General features: G+C 37.3%; 1 protein-coding gene across 3 annotated transcripts in view; it reads left to right on the forward strand.

Annotated features, from left to right (window-relative positions):
* The window catches only part of NRXN3 (neurexin 3), a 1,427,156-nt gene that overhangs the window by 1,244,191 nt on the left and 167,376 nt on the right, over nt 1-15,589 (forward strand). For all 3 annotated transcript variants that reach the window (XM_023528800.1, XM_023528802.1, XM_023528803.1), the window contains one exon: nt 155-326. In XM_023528800.1, the coding sequence (XP_023384568.1) occupies nt 155-326 (172 nt within the window). The remainder of the gene's footprint in view (nt 1-154; nt 327-15,589) is intronic.

Below are 15,589 nucleotides of genomic sequence, written 5' to 3' on the forward strand. Positions count from 1 at the left end.
GCCCACAGACAAATGTAGGGAAACTGTTATTAACTTCGTGCTGATGGCTCCCTCTGAGCACCTACACATTTGTTGTTAGTCGGAGGATCAACTTTAAAGGGAGAAAAACCTTGTGGTTGGTGATAACTATGCCTTTTGTGTCTCTTTATCATAGGAACAGGGGAAAATTGGAGTTGTCTTCAATATCGGCACAGTTGACATCTCCATCAAAGAGGAGAGAACTCCTGTGAATGACGGTAAATACCACGTGGTACGCTTCACCAGGAACGGCGGCAACGCCACACTCCAGGTGGACAACTGGCCGGTGAACGAGCACTACCCCACAGGTACACACTTTGCTCTCACTGACCACACTTATTTTGCTCTCCTGTTCTTACTTCTAAATGGCGATTTTCTCACGACCATCACCAAATCATACAACGCTGACTATTAAGCACACATTCGTGATTTTTTGTACTTTTTGTATGAAAAAGTACATTCATACTTTTTGTATGAAAAGATAAGTTATTTCTTTAGGACTTGGTCCAGTATAGGGAGCTTCTGGAGACTTACTAACTATGCACTGAACACTTTTTATTAATCTCACTGCCTGACTGGCTCATACCAGAGACAATTATTTTAGGTTTTCCAGGCCACTGAAAATGATGAGCAATGGAAGGAAGAGACACCATCTCTATCATGAGCTATTGTCAACAATCATGGAATAATCAATTTGAGATCTGGACTTTGTAGTGTAATTCGTTTGGGTATGATTGAAGGTACAGCTGGCCAGAAATTGCAGAGAGATTGTGAAAGGAAGTTTACAAGTCAGGGTAACAGAGAGAAAAACTAAGGGTGGAATTTCGTTCGTTTAGATGACTTTGCCAAGTTAGTTTTCACTTACGCTAAGCCTGCCTTGATATTCAGACATTGGTCCTAGTAGGCATTTTAATAGCAAGCATACTGGTGTGGGAGGAAGAGGGGTTAATCATCTGGTTAAATTTTATAGTCAAGCAGCATTTGCCAACAAACTCCCAGAGCCAGATGGCCGAATGAAGGGCAACGGGAGGAAAGGTTGCCTTCTTTAAAAGACATCATTTAAATAATCCCTTAGTTTTCCCTCTTATCTCTCACTTCTCCCAAGAAAAGAGCCCCGAACCCCGATCATAAATGTTCCAGCAGTGGAAGGGAAAATACTTGGGCTAAGTGCTCTACAATTGCATTATCACCTGGTGGATAGGAGAGATTAGCTCAGAATATTGACTTTTCATTAATATAGGCATGATACTATGTCTGGCTCTCTATCTCCTACACTCCAAATTTCTTATAACTTTCTCACTGTTATCCTCTCATGTCCTTTATAGTGAGGTGGTCACAGAGCCGAGAAAGCCAGAAGTACATTTCTGGAAGTTAAAGAGCTGTTTAACTAATAATCATGTGGCCCAATAATTTTGAATGACTTAAAGTCTATGATTACGTTTTCATGCTGAACTCAGCATTATTTCCTTTAAAAGTCGATCAAAAGTAACTCTGCTACTGGTTTTCCCCCTAACAGCCAGTTTTCCTATGTCTGTTTTAAGGATCATAGAAGCATTCACAAACAGCATGCAAGACTCCCACGTTATTGAAGCAAGAAGCCCCATCTACCTATTTATCTACCCTCTCAGTCTCCATTCAGTCTCAGCTCAGGCTTGACTGGGAGTCTCTTATCATACTCTTAGCACTTCTTTAAGGCACAACAATGACCTTATGCATTCATCTTTGAGCCTTTGAAGAGAGTGGTGTTAACAGCTACTATGAATTTTTATCATCATCCAAATTCACTAGACACTAATAGACCTAATTTTTAAATGTTTCTTCCTTGATCTGGGAGGAGTGGGGAGGAAATCAAAATAGCCTAAGATCTTGAAAGCAGTTTATTTGCTCATAGGAAAAATCAATCTCTCTCCATGCATATTATCATTGGCCCTGCTAGTGCAACTGTAGGGTTTGTTATGTTTTTATTAGGAATTTCAAAGATTTTTAAATTGATGTTAACTACTTGCCCCGAGCCAATATAGAATCTGCAAGCTTGCTGCCAGCAATGAGAAGGCTCTTTAATGGTCATTTTAAAGCCACAGATATGTAAGAAAACCAGTGACCCTTGCTGTGTGTCTATCTCCTTGTATCTTTAGTTCCAAATTATGGGTTGCTTCTTATGTTTACAAAACAGAAAAAAAAAAAGCCTTTCTTTCTTTAATGGCATTGCTTCCCACTGAAAACTGTTATTACTAGTAATTGTTGGTAACTGTTATTTAGTAACAATAAGGGTTAGTATTATAGGACATGATACAATATAGCAATTATAAGTATGGGCTTTCCTGGAGTTGAGATCTTGGTGCCAAAAGGTGTGAGTCTAAGGCAGGTTGGATTAAGACCTTGAAATGCCCTAAGCACTGAAATATTCGGTGCCTCTCTTCACATATAATTCAAAATACAACAGTAAACCATAAAATAAGAATTTCTAATAGTTCCGATTTTCTTCTCTGATAATCACTGTAATGTTTTTAAAATACATCAGATTCTTTCTCCCCACGTTCTTATACTTTTTACTCTGTTTTCTTGGTTCTCTAAGTATTTATTCTTCCTATTTGGTGATCCAGTTCCAAACCTTAGGCAAGTTATTTACCTCCTGGGCCTCGGTTTTCTAGTCTATAAAATAAGGTAATGATAATACTCACTTACCAGGGTCAATGTGAAGACTGAGTTGAACACATGTAAAATGCTCAGTGTAATGCTGGATCAATTAAGTCAATATTCAATAAATGTTAGCTATGAGGATTACCAAACATTTGGGTAGCATTTCTTTTTTTTTTTACTATTACATATTCACTCATATAGATGACTTCGCCTTAACAATTAAATTGAGTAGGATAGATATGCTTATTCTACATTTCGAAACTTAAAAAGATACCCAGGGAGATGCTGTGTCTTTCCTAAAGTCACATAGTAAATGAGGGAAAGAACGAAGACCAGATTCTCCTGCTCTAAGCTGAACACTCTTTCCATTATTGCTCCCACAGCAATCTAGGGGATATTTAGAGAAGAGCATCGATAGAAATGAGCATCATTCTTCTTGTGTCATCTTAGGTTTATTCCTTTTTTTTTTTTATGCCATATTACAAAGGTTAGTATCAATAACCACGCAAAGGTGGTTATTGTGAGATGTGGACTTGAAAATCCTCCTTTAAAAAAGAAAAGTTCTTTTAGCCTTGCTGAAAGACTTATTTGTAATGAGTCCGAGCTGTCTTCCTGTGACAACAATGGCAATTTGCTTCCATGAAGCAGTGGAAAGAATGCTGAGTATCTAAAGGAGCTATCACCTCACTTTGTTGCCTAGACTGGAATACGGTATTGGAAAGTGCAACATGCATTCCACATTTACATTCCACACCTTAAAGACTTGTCAGGAGCGGCTCACATTTGGATCTTGGATACCTTATTTTCTCTACCTCCTGCTTCCCTGTGCAACTGGAAGGACCCATTTAACTAAACTTAGAGCAATCTGGCAACATTTAATTAATCTGTGTTAGACCATGAGATGAAAATACCCACTCTATATGGTCAGGCAGTCTTGACATAGTTGCTACAAAAGTGATGTATTCTTCTTTCTCCAACCTATCCTATTTAATTGATAATAATAAGTATGGAAAACTTCAGGAGGCATTCAGTTGTGCTGCTTGACTATTGCTAATGTTTAAATAGTAAATAAATATAGAGTAGCTCCTGCAGAATATTCACATAAGTTATCTCATTCTGAAGACACCCTCTCAGAGCCTCATTTCTGTTCAACAGGTCCTCATGTATCAGGGCAAATGGGTCAGCTCCAGAATCTTCTCATGGGCACTTAAAAATTTTTGTGTGGCTTTACTGAAACATCCCACTGTGAAATATTTAGAAACCAGCTGGGCACAGAGCATGTAGCATGCATGCCCTTTGTGAACCAGGAAGGATCCAAAATGAAAAAAGTTCTGTAGCCATTGGAATCATATCACTTAATTCTGAGAGAGAGAACTCAAAAGCGGCTTTTCTCTTTGAACCTGAAAATAGAAAGGCTAAGGAACAGGAGAGGGAAATAAAAGATGAATCAGCCCAGAGCTAGCATCTAGGCAATGGCAAATGTTCCTTATAAAGCCTCTGATTACCATCTTGACACAATGTAGTGGTGGGGACAAGGGAGGGGAATGGTGAGTTGAGCATAAGAAATTAATTTTCACCCCAGACTAGGCTCCCTGGGAGGCTGGGCTGAGTGGGATTGTTCAGGATCTCTTTGCTGTGAGGGGGTGGCTGGTTGTGTCATCAGAGTTATTAGAATCCTGAGCCTCGTACAGCAAGGGACTTTCCAGGTGAGAACTAGGCTTCCTAGAAAGTGAAGACTGATAAATATCTCCAGTTTGTATGACATCCCATCTTCCCATTTCAGGTGGTGCTAAGGATAGTGGGGGCTCACTTTTTTTTTCCCTTGATTTTTTTATGCCAATTTAGCCCATGTGCTCCTAACTGGACTCCCTCCCTGTCAATAAAATGCCCTCTGATGACCTAAGCTTAAATCCTGTTTGACCACCCAACTCAGAACATGATGAGGATATAAAAGTGGCTCCCCTTGTTGGACACTAGATTAGAAAACTTCCTCTTTATATTTGCATGTGTCAAATTCCACAGAACCTTGTCTTTATAGGGATTAAATGGAAAGACATTGCTTTAGTGCTTACTGATGCTCAAAGTGCCTTCATATGCATTATTACACTTATACGTGATCCTCACTCTATCCTATAAAAGAACTGAGTTTCGTATTGTTATTGCCGCCATACCCATATTAAGGTTACATCATTGAGGCTCTGAGAGGCTAAATAACTGACCCAGAATCACACAACTTAGGGGGTAAAGCCAAGGTCCCTATCCGGATCCTCAGATTGCACTACCTCAAATGTATTGCACATTTTTCTATTTCTCAGAGTCATGATTTTATTGATACTGACACTAGGTTTTTAGATTTTTGTTTTGTTTTTCCATTCAAAGTATTCTCAGATAGAAGTATCTGCCTGGGGTAGTTCAGTTAGTAGGGTTTCTCAACCTTGACACAATTGACTTTGGGCTCGATGATTCTGTGCCGTAGTGGAATGTCTGCCCTGCACGTTGTAGGATGTTTAGCTGCATCCCTACTTGCACCCGCTACATTTCAGTAGCATGGCTTCAATACCAAACGTCTTCTTGGGGGCAAAATCATCCCCAGGTGAGAATTACTGAGTTAGAGAAAGTCTCCAACGTATTTTACTTCAAATGCTTATTGTCCTTTTATAGTTTGGACAGTATACATGTGGATAAGGGAAATTTATTTGTGCACATCTCACCCTCGATTATTGAGACTTTGACGGGTTAAAAGAAGTCTATGTACTTGACGTGATGCTGAAATTCCTCAGGCCTTGGGTTTTCATTAATTCCTAGCCAGGAGGTTTTCTTTCCTTTTCTGTCTTTGGCTGCAAACGTTTGGAGCCTTGCCAGATTCGAAGCACACATTAAAACAAGCCCCATCTACCTGCTCATTCATCCATTTGGGGCTAGTGTTACTTTCAGTTCAACAGGGAGGAAAATGTAGATAGTGAAGTCCTGCAAAGGGAAGAAAAAGTATAAATACAACGAAGAAGGAAAGCCATATTTGAACATGGTTTTCAAGACTGCAGAGATGTCATAGCAACTGGTGGGAGGCTTACTTAATGAATGTGTTTGAACATTGCTAGGTATACATTTTAAAACCATCTTATACAGAAGTCTTCCAACATTCAGTAACAGAATGTATCAGTCAGTCAAACCAGTGCATCCCAAATATTTGCACTGCTAAATAGTCAAGTAGGTGAGTTCTATTCAGAAGTAGGTGAGTTCTATTTCCAAGGGACTTTCAACTTGCTGGGATCGGTCTTTGGTGAAAAACTGTTTTTAAAACCTTTTTAATACACACACACACACACACACACACACACACACACACACACACACACACACACACACACACACACACACACACACACATTAGAGAGAGGGGAAGAGAGGGAGGGAGGGAGGGAGAGTGGGAAAGTGAGAGAGAAGCAGTGTTCTTTAACTTGGCTGCAAATGAGATTCTCCTGGGAACTTGTAATAAACTGTGGGCACCCAGGCCCCATTCCAAGTCATCTAATTTCATTGGTTTGGGGTGTGGTCAGCAGCAGCAGCAGCAGCATCACCTGAGAACTTGTTAAAAATGCAGAATCTCTGCCCCACCCAGACCTACTGAATCAGAATATGCATTTTAACAAGATACACAGGTGATTCATGAGCACAGTAAAATTTGAGAAATGCTGTTCTAGGCATAAATATATTTTTTTAAAGTCCCAAGGTGATTCTATGTGCAGCTAGGTTTGAGAATCACTGGTATTTAGAAGACTAAAATGTCTCATTTTCTTTATTCAGACTGTGCTGTTCAGTACAGTAGCCACTAACCATATGTAGCCATACCTGCAATGTACCTGGTATGACTGAGGCCCTGAAGGTTTATTTTATGCATAGTTATTATGTCCTCTAGGCGCTGAGGGATTCGAGTACGTTTTCTTGTTCAATTCTCAGGCCCGCACTATGAGGCTGGTGGCTGGTGACTGGTGTCGGACAGAGCAGAACTAGAATATACTATCTCTTATTTCCTTTTACCTATTATTCATAATGTAAATCTTCATTTATATCATTAATGAATTGAAGGGCATTTACCTTCCTATACCTTCTGAACTTATCTAATGTATTTTGTCTTTACACTGGGGTAATAATGCCACTGGAGTCGGGGGGTGTTGTCCCAGAGATGCAGAAAGTGGCAGAGGCCACCATCTCTCAGCCAGTTCATACAGATAGTGATGGCTGCCCTCTGTTGGACATTTGCTACATACTCCCGACTTCACATCCATTTCATTAAGCCTCAATACAACCCCCGAGGTCGATGTTAGTTTTATTCTCATTTTACAGATAAGCGACAGTCTCAGAGGTCCTAGGTACGTTTGTGCCTGGCTCACAGTGTGAATGAAAATGCTGATATTCCAACCCAAGACCATCTGGCTTGAGAGCCCTTATTTTGAATCACACTCTATGCCTTCTGTGTATTCCTTTTGATACCCCAGAAAAATTGCATGCCCCAGAAATTCCAGTCTTAACCCAAAACTTGACAATTTAGAATTTTTCTTTCAAGTTAAATCTCTAATTTCTGCCAAGTAAGAAGCCAGCCCTCCCCATGGGCATTTATGACATCTGCTTTCTTCCACATCATCAGTTAGGCCTTTTGGGACTTTGGCAGCCTCTTTCATGATTCCATTTCACCTTCTAGCCCATATCTAGAAGGGGAGAACTTTATTAGATGAAGTTTCTTATATTGTTTAACAGTCTTGCTTGGGGGATTAGAGAGCAGTGAGAGGGTGCTTAGTTGTTTTTTTGTTTAATTTTTATTTTACCAGGTAAACCTTTCTTTTCTGTGAATTCCAGCCACAAGGTAAATAGCCTCATATCTTACAGATTAAGTACAGATCCTCCTCGACTTACAGTGGGGGTTATATCCCAATAAACCGATTGTTAAGTTGTAAGTATCGTAAGTCAAAAATGCATTTAATACACTTAACTTACTAAACATCACAGCTTAGCCTGGCTCAGGACACTTACATAGCCTAGAGTTGGGCAAAATCATCTAACACAATGAGTATACTATAGAGTATCTGTCAGTTACCCTCATGACAGTAAGAGGCGGGCTGGGAGCTGCAGCTCGCTGATGCTGCCCAGCAGTATGAGAGAGTACCCTACCGCGTACTGCTAGCCAGGAAAAAGATCAAAATTCACAGTATGGTTTCTATGGAGCGTGTCACTTTCTCACCATCATAAAGTTGAAAAATCAAACCATCATAAGTAGAGGACCGTCTATACAATTACCGCTCTCAAACCTACAGCCTTGCTCTCCCTGTCAACGTCTCTTAGAAGCTGATAAGCATTTTGAGGCAAACTGTAAGCTTCTGGTTAATGCTTAAATTAAACATAACTACCCAGAAGACAAAAAGACAAGACTAAACATTTGGTCCTTGGAAAAACACGAGTTTGAACTGTGCAAGTCCACTTACACGTGGATTTTTTTCAAAAAATACTATAAATGCATTTTCTCTTCCTTATGACTTTCTCAGTAAGGTTTCTTTTCTATTGGTTACTTTATTATAAGAATACAGTATACAGTACATATAACATTCAAAATATGTTACTTGACAGTGTGTTTATGTTATTGGTAAGCCTTCCGGTCAACAGTAGGCTATTAGTAGTTAAGTCAAATGTTATACATGGATTTTCAACTGCATGAAGGTCGGCACCCTTAACTCCCCACTGCATTGTTCAAGGGTCAACATAGGGTGTGTGTGTGTGTGTGTGTGTGTGTGTGTGTGTGTGCGCGCGTGTGCATGTGTGATACATCTTATAGAAGAGAAGAACATTTGGGATAGAGGGGTAGGAAACCCATGAACATATGGCACATGGACACAAAGCACATGTCCCTGAGACATTAAGCTAAAACATGACTCAAGTTTATTTATGAAATAATTCAATAACACACAAAGGAGTTTGTTATAATGATAAAGAGTTACAGCAGATAATATGATAGCAATTGTAGTAACTAAAGACATTATTTATCTAGAATTGATTTGTGAACAGGGCAGTGATTTTGATTGAGAAGACTGATGAACAAAAGAATAATTTTGATGGAAACTTCTCTAGGACTTTATAAGAAACACAACTTAGTCTAGGGTTCTGGGTTATGTTTTTCTCATCTTTAGGAGACTACCTTGGTATCTAAAGAGAAAGGTGTAACTTTAAATGAAAATGATAAATATTTATTTAACCATAAGTTAAATGTTTTGCATATTATATATATTCTAAGGACTCAGCAAAATAAGTAACGAGACATTCGAGGGTTACTTCTAGGCACTATTTAACCAAGGAAACAGATTTTTTAACTTCTATGGGTAATAAGTATATAATAAACTAAATCCATCGAATAATACTTTCAAGATTAGGAAAACAGGTCACCTTTTATGTGATTTTAAAATTATACTCATTTGCGATAGTGCGATATAAAAATACTAATAACACCTCACTCTATGTAAGGCATCTGTAATTATACAGATTCTTCCAAATTAAAACAATATCAGATGTTGCAAAATTTCAAAGCTAGACTAAGGGAATTACAAGTTTTGTTTGTCCTATTTTCACAAAGAAGCTTCAAGTTAGGTAGTAAATAAAAATTCTGGCATACAGAATTTATTTTTAATTATGAAAATCTAGAATTATTATCCCAACCACAAAATGCAATTACCCTATTCTGTTTTCCCTCAGCCCCAGAATTAGATGAATATCAAATGTCCTAACTCCCATACAAGAACATAGCTTTATTTATAGGAAAAGTTTTCATGTTTCAGTCTCTTCAATTTAAGTTTTGCACAAGGTTGCTGAGTCCCTCTAGTTATTTAAAGTCTAAAAAGAACATTTAGCTTCTTAGAGAAAGGTGGTACACAAATATCCAATAGTAATAATAATAATATATATCCACACACAGTATGTCATTTATAATTCTATAAAGCACAGAGGGTAATGAAAGGCTCTCTAAACTGTAAATCACTCAATCGATTATAATTATATTGCAGCTCATCTCAAAGAGATAAAGACTTTCCACTCCTCTAAAATCCCTGTCAATACCCTGGCAGGCTGAAGCAGAGGGAAAGGAGGGTCAGAGGAAGAAGGAGAGAATGAGTCAAGGACAAAGAGGCACTTCTCATCTTCAGTTCATGGAGTTAATGTGGACTGGATTAGATTTCCAGTGACATTTACAGTTTGCTCCATGAGATGCATTTCTTTTTCACATAGTACTTTTACAGCCTTACAGTAAGTCACTGATGCTCCGTGTCAGCCTGGATGGAGGGGTTTGCAATTGCCAGTACACTGCTGTGTAAGAACACTTAGGGACTAGTTACATAATTGGAAAATGATAATTCAAGCCAAAAGCTGAAGGTTATGTCAAAACAAATGATAGAAATGAGTTGATAATGGCTCAGAAAAAGTAATTATCTTGCATTTTCAAAAAGCAGAAACACTTCAGAAATCTTTTAATTAACTAGTGTTGCCTTTTATGTTAAAAAATGTATCTAATTCCCTATCCCTATCAGTGAAGTTGGTTTGATTGGAATGATCTCCTTCTGCATTCATTCACCAGTCAACAAATATTTTTTCAAAATCTATTTTACATATAAATCCATGCTGGGTAATGGGTATACCTATATGATATGAAATAAAACACAGCTTCTGCCCTCAAGGATCTTATATTCTATTGGAAAAGAAATACATGTATACAAACAACATAGTTTTAATACTTAAATTTTATTGTGCAATTATTAAGTGCCAGGCACTACGCTGAGTTCTTATATTAAATCTTCACAGTAGATGTAAGAGTAGAGAGTATTTTTATCATCATTTTTCAAATGGAAATATGAAGGCTTAGAAAATTAACTTTCCCAGAGTCATTATACATGAAGACCTGGAACTTAAGCCTATATCTCTTAGAAGGCAAACCTCATCCTCTAATGTATTACACTACATTGCACCTGCAGTTCCAAATAATGTAAGAAGGTGCATTCATTCAGGTGAGATCTAGATTCACGGGCACATGTAAGTGCCTGATAGAGCCTGAGGACCAGACAGGGGTCGGCCTGGGATGGAATCTGGACTGTGACTTTGGGCTCTCTAGGACAATGCTAACAAACTCAGCTCCCTTACTAAGCATACAGAAGCATAAACTGTGATGTGACCACCAACACATTTCACAGTGAGAGAACTGATGGACAGCCATCGTTCATACATTATTTCACTTAGTATAATCTACCCAGTTGTTGCAGGGGAGAATTATTACTCTCCTGCTTTTACAGATCAATGAACCAAGGCTCAGGGAGTTTGAGCACATTTGTTGCAGTCACAAGGCCAGAAGGTGTCAAAGCTGGGATTCCACACAGATTTATAAGTTCCTACACCTCTATCCCTTTGTTACCCCACTTCTCCATCATTTCACAGGAGCACTCTAGTTTGCATTATATAAAGAGCTCAAATTCATTTGGTTGACAGATGTAAATTCACATGCAAATTTACTATTGTTTCCCAGATCCCAGTGCATGCAGTACATGTTGTAATCACATTATTAAACATTTACTAAAAATGTGCTTCTGCCCGATGTACAATTTCTAGTCTCAATTTTAATTAAACTAGATTTCTTTGCATTTTAATCACATTATAGAAATGTGGTTTTCTCAGAGTTCAATGGTGAAATCTTTATTCCAAATGCCTACAAGTGTCTGAGAGCTGTATATCCTGGAGAAGGGGATGACGATATTAGAACATATCTCTTCATAAAGGATTTTAGGGGAATAATGTTAATTAGTAATAGGTAACGCTGATACAGTACTTATTTTGTGCCAAGCTCATTGATTATCACATTGAATCCATTTCACAGCATTCTGGAAGGAGATGCTGTTATTATTTCCATTTTAGAGGTGAAGAATCTGAGTCTCAGAGAAGTTAAGTAACATACTTTCTGGTATTGTAAGACAAGTAGGTGATAGGGCCATCTTGGATTTGAATATAGGCATGGAGACCCGATACCTTTATTTAGAGCAACTTTTTCTCTAAAAAATCCAAATAATAAGCATTATAGACTTTTCAAGCAATTATTTAATTCTACTGTTGTAGTGTAAAAACAACCACACACAATACATAAATGAATACATGCGGCTGCATTCTAACAGCTCGATTTACAAAAAGAAACTGATGAGTCAGATTTGTTTCTTGGTTGTAGTTGGGGGACCCTTGATCAGGTCAAGCATATTTTGAAGATTGTACCTCTGTTTTTACTGATCCATCAGCTTAATTTGTGAATTGTCTCATCTCTGTTTAGAATAAAGGGAGCAAGAAAATCTCTAAGTGGATGAGTTAAATTTCGGAGACACAGAGAATATAGTACTGCTAAGTGGACTAGTGTAGAGCCACTGGTGAGGTTAATTCAGGTTAAAGGAATATATAAATGGGCCAGGCAATCCATTTACCTGTGCTTAAAAAAAAAAAACAAAAAACAAAAAATCAAAAAAACCCAACCATACACTGCTTTCCTAAATGAACACCCAAGGCACAGATTCAATTCCACCTTTATTTATGTCATGACATACATTGCTTGGAGCAAGATTTGAAAATAACAAACAGAAAGCATTATTATTTCTCTAGCTCTGTTACTTCTACTTAGTAACTAAAAGTTGTGGTAATCCAAATCCACTTTTCTCCCTTTCTCCTTAGGGAACTTAACATACTTTTCTTTTGAATTTATGTGTTTTTATTAGCCATTGGCTTAGCTGATCTAGCCTGTGCTCTGTCTTTCTTTATAAAGGTGCCAACTGACTTCTTAGCATTTATATTTTCTTCTGCCTGCTCCATTCTACATCTATTTGCTAAGTCCCAGAGAGCATCCTCCTCATTTTCTCAGCATTGGCTGTCCCTAACCTGTTAATGGGAGCTTCCTGCTTGAGTTTCTGTTCACTTCCTGCCATTAACCTGCAATTATGAGAGTGGACTCTCCTCGTGTGTGACTCATCTTCTTTCTGCTGTTGAATTTTAGACATTTTAGAATCTGTTCTCATATTTTTAAAGGAACAAGAACCAGGTTATGAGCTTTTCTAGGTGTGTATATACTGAAAAGCATTCACAAGTTTAAAATAGATATTTAAAAATTACACTAAGACAGACCAGATTTTATTTATACAAAATGGAATCCTTTCACATTTTACTGACCTCAATATTGACTATAACAAAGTTGTCAATCAATTCAAAATTCCCACCACCAGAAGAGAAAGCATGTACTATCCAACTTGGCTCTCTATAGTTCAAGTTAAGTGGTTACACTTTTGTTAATCCCCTCATTTTTTTAGCCAACGTAGCTATATATAGTAGTTGCTCAATAAATGTTACATAGCACAACTGTACTGAGATTATTGGAGACTTCTGATTTCTTTGTCACACTTACACAATAACAATATACACCAAGGTAAAAAGCATCCTTTATAAGCATTAAATATACTTAAGTTTGTTTTAAAAGCAATAGGAAAATATCAAATGTTTTACTATGAATAACTTAAAATTTTACCAGGAAATTTTTCTTTGTTGGAACAATTAAATCTTAATGTTATTAAAATATGTTTACATTGCTGAGGTGATTCTCTGTAAGTCTCCAGGGGTAGATTTCTCAATATACTTAGACAAAATGATAAAAGGGAGCAAGGAGGATATTTAGGCATCCACAAACGTTTCAAAAAATATATATAAATCTAACATAAATATAAATGTAAAGTAAATCTAAAGCTTCTCAGAGAGCCAAGGTTTAGAAATACTTCATTTTTAAACCTATATAAAACTGTCGTGAGATGCTGTTGCAAATAAAATAGGAACTTATATAAGTGAAGTACAAACTGAAATAGAACCAAATGCTTTTAGACTTTCAAAATGAATAGCTGGATATTTTACTAAATTTTCTGTGTGATAAGAATGGAGTTGGACCTCCAGGAGAGGTAAAAATAAAGGTAATACATAGGAAAGAATATGTTGTTCTCAGGGAGCAATCGAGGTCTCCTAGGAGGTAAACCAAGTGAAATATAATAGTCTTGCTTCATTTTGTGACTTTCTCCCACTATGACCCCAGAGAATTTTGAGCTTCAAGTAGGTTCATAAAGGGAATTTTGAAATAACTCTTTACAGATCTATTCTTGAAATAAGTCAGTTGAACTGAGCTGGGTGTTATACCAACACATTGACTCAGAGTCCTGACCATCCCTGATCCCAGACCTTCTCGACAATTCTCCAGTCTTGTTTCTATTCTCAGTAGCTTTTTTCTTAATTCTCAGCAGTTGTATGTAATTTATCCACAGAACTTGTTCCAGGCCCACCTTCCTAGCTGTTTAGTTGAAATGCAGTAGTGGTTGTAGATGTCTCCGATGAACACATCGGCCAAAACACTGATGAACATTTTAGCCGGTTAATCCACCTCATTCAGTGGCTGCATAATTATTTAGCTGCATTGTTCTGTCAGGTTAGTGTTGCTTTAATCTGTTTTCTGGTCAAATAGAACAATCAATATAAGTGTGCTTAGTTCCTCTCTCTTCTGGCTTTGATTCCTTGATTTGTGCCACTTCTCCCACTGCAGCTATTTAGAACAAGCAAACAGTTGACTAGAGGGTTCAAGAGTTTGAGCAATAATTGTGAACCTGCAAACCTCACTGCCTTTTGCATGTGTGATATCAGTTGAAATCACAGTTGACACATCCAGCCTCTAGGGACAGAAGCCTTTGTTAACAGAAAACTGTTCAAATTCTTCTCGTAAAGTATTTTATTCACTCATCTCTGTAAGTACCTTTATTAGGAACTGAGTAATAGAAATTGGACCATAATTCAAATAGAACATATTAAATCCAACAGGATAAGTAAGGAGGAAATCTACACATTTCTTCACTACTCATGGTGTCTAGGTTCTCCTTTCTGAGTCACACTTTGAAGTAAATCTTTGAAAGAAAAAAAAAATCTTTGGATAGCATCCTTGAGTTTTAGTTTGATGGGAAATTTCAATTCTTGTTTAGAAGTCTAAACACTTGTAAGGATTCCAATGCGATTTCAATAAGCTACTATCCCAGATAATTAGAAATAAAAACATGAAACCAAGAAAACGAAATGCCCTTCTTTCATTTGCCTCATCTCTTGCCCTAAATATACCTATACTTACTAATGTTCTAAAGAGTGCTTTTTGACAAGACAGCAATGGTACATCAATAGATATTGCATGAACTTGAGCAGGCAAATAGAGTCATTCGAAGGCCTTCTTTTAATCTCTTGGATCATTATTGCAAAGATAAAAGTGGGTTTCTGAAAGAGTGAAATTCAAAGGAACCTAGCAATTAGAATGGTGAAAATACTAGGTCATCTGGTCCATTTCTCCGGTTGGTTTGCAAACTTCTACACAATGTGGACTACTCCAATTTGACTAATATTTGAAATGTTGCAGATTATAGAGTTTGCCTTTCTTCTACCGAGAAAATAGATCTGTCTGATTTTTCCTCTTTGGCTTCCATAAAGTTTTTTTTGTTCAGTGCCATTATTATTAGCGATGTCATTTAAAATTATTCTGAATTGTTTCTTTCGATCCTGGATGTTTATTTTTTACAGATAACTAGGAGTTGTTTCTTTTGTCCAGGGTACAATGTTCTACGCAGAACATGCAAAAGCATTCTCTCCTTTGAGATATTTACAAAACATCTCTCTTTCTATACAGGATACACACACACATATCAATGGGTAACTATAAAAAAATATTTCATTTGCCCCGATACAGATAAATACATTTAAATTAAAGTAGTCTACAGATCTTTATAACTATTCTTCAGATAGCGAAGATTTAATATTATGTGTTTAATGTCTTATATTAAATGGCTAAAAGAAGTCATTAATATTTTATTTA

Source organism: Pteropus vampyrus, unplaced genomic scaffold (genome assembly GCF_000151845.1).
Source record: "Pteropus vampyrus isolate Shadow unplaced genomic scaffold, Pvam_2.0 Scaffold32, whole genome shotgun sequence".
Lineage (NCBI taxonomy): Eukaryota > Metazoa > Chordata > Mammalia > Chiroptera > Pteropodidae > Pteropus > Pteropus vampyrus.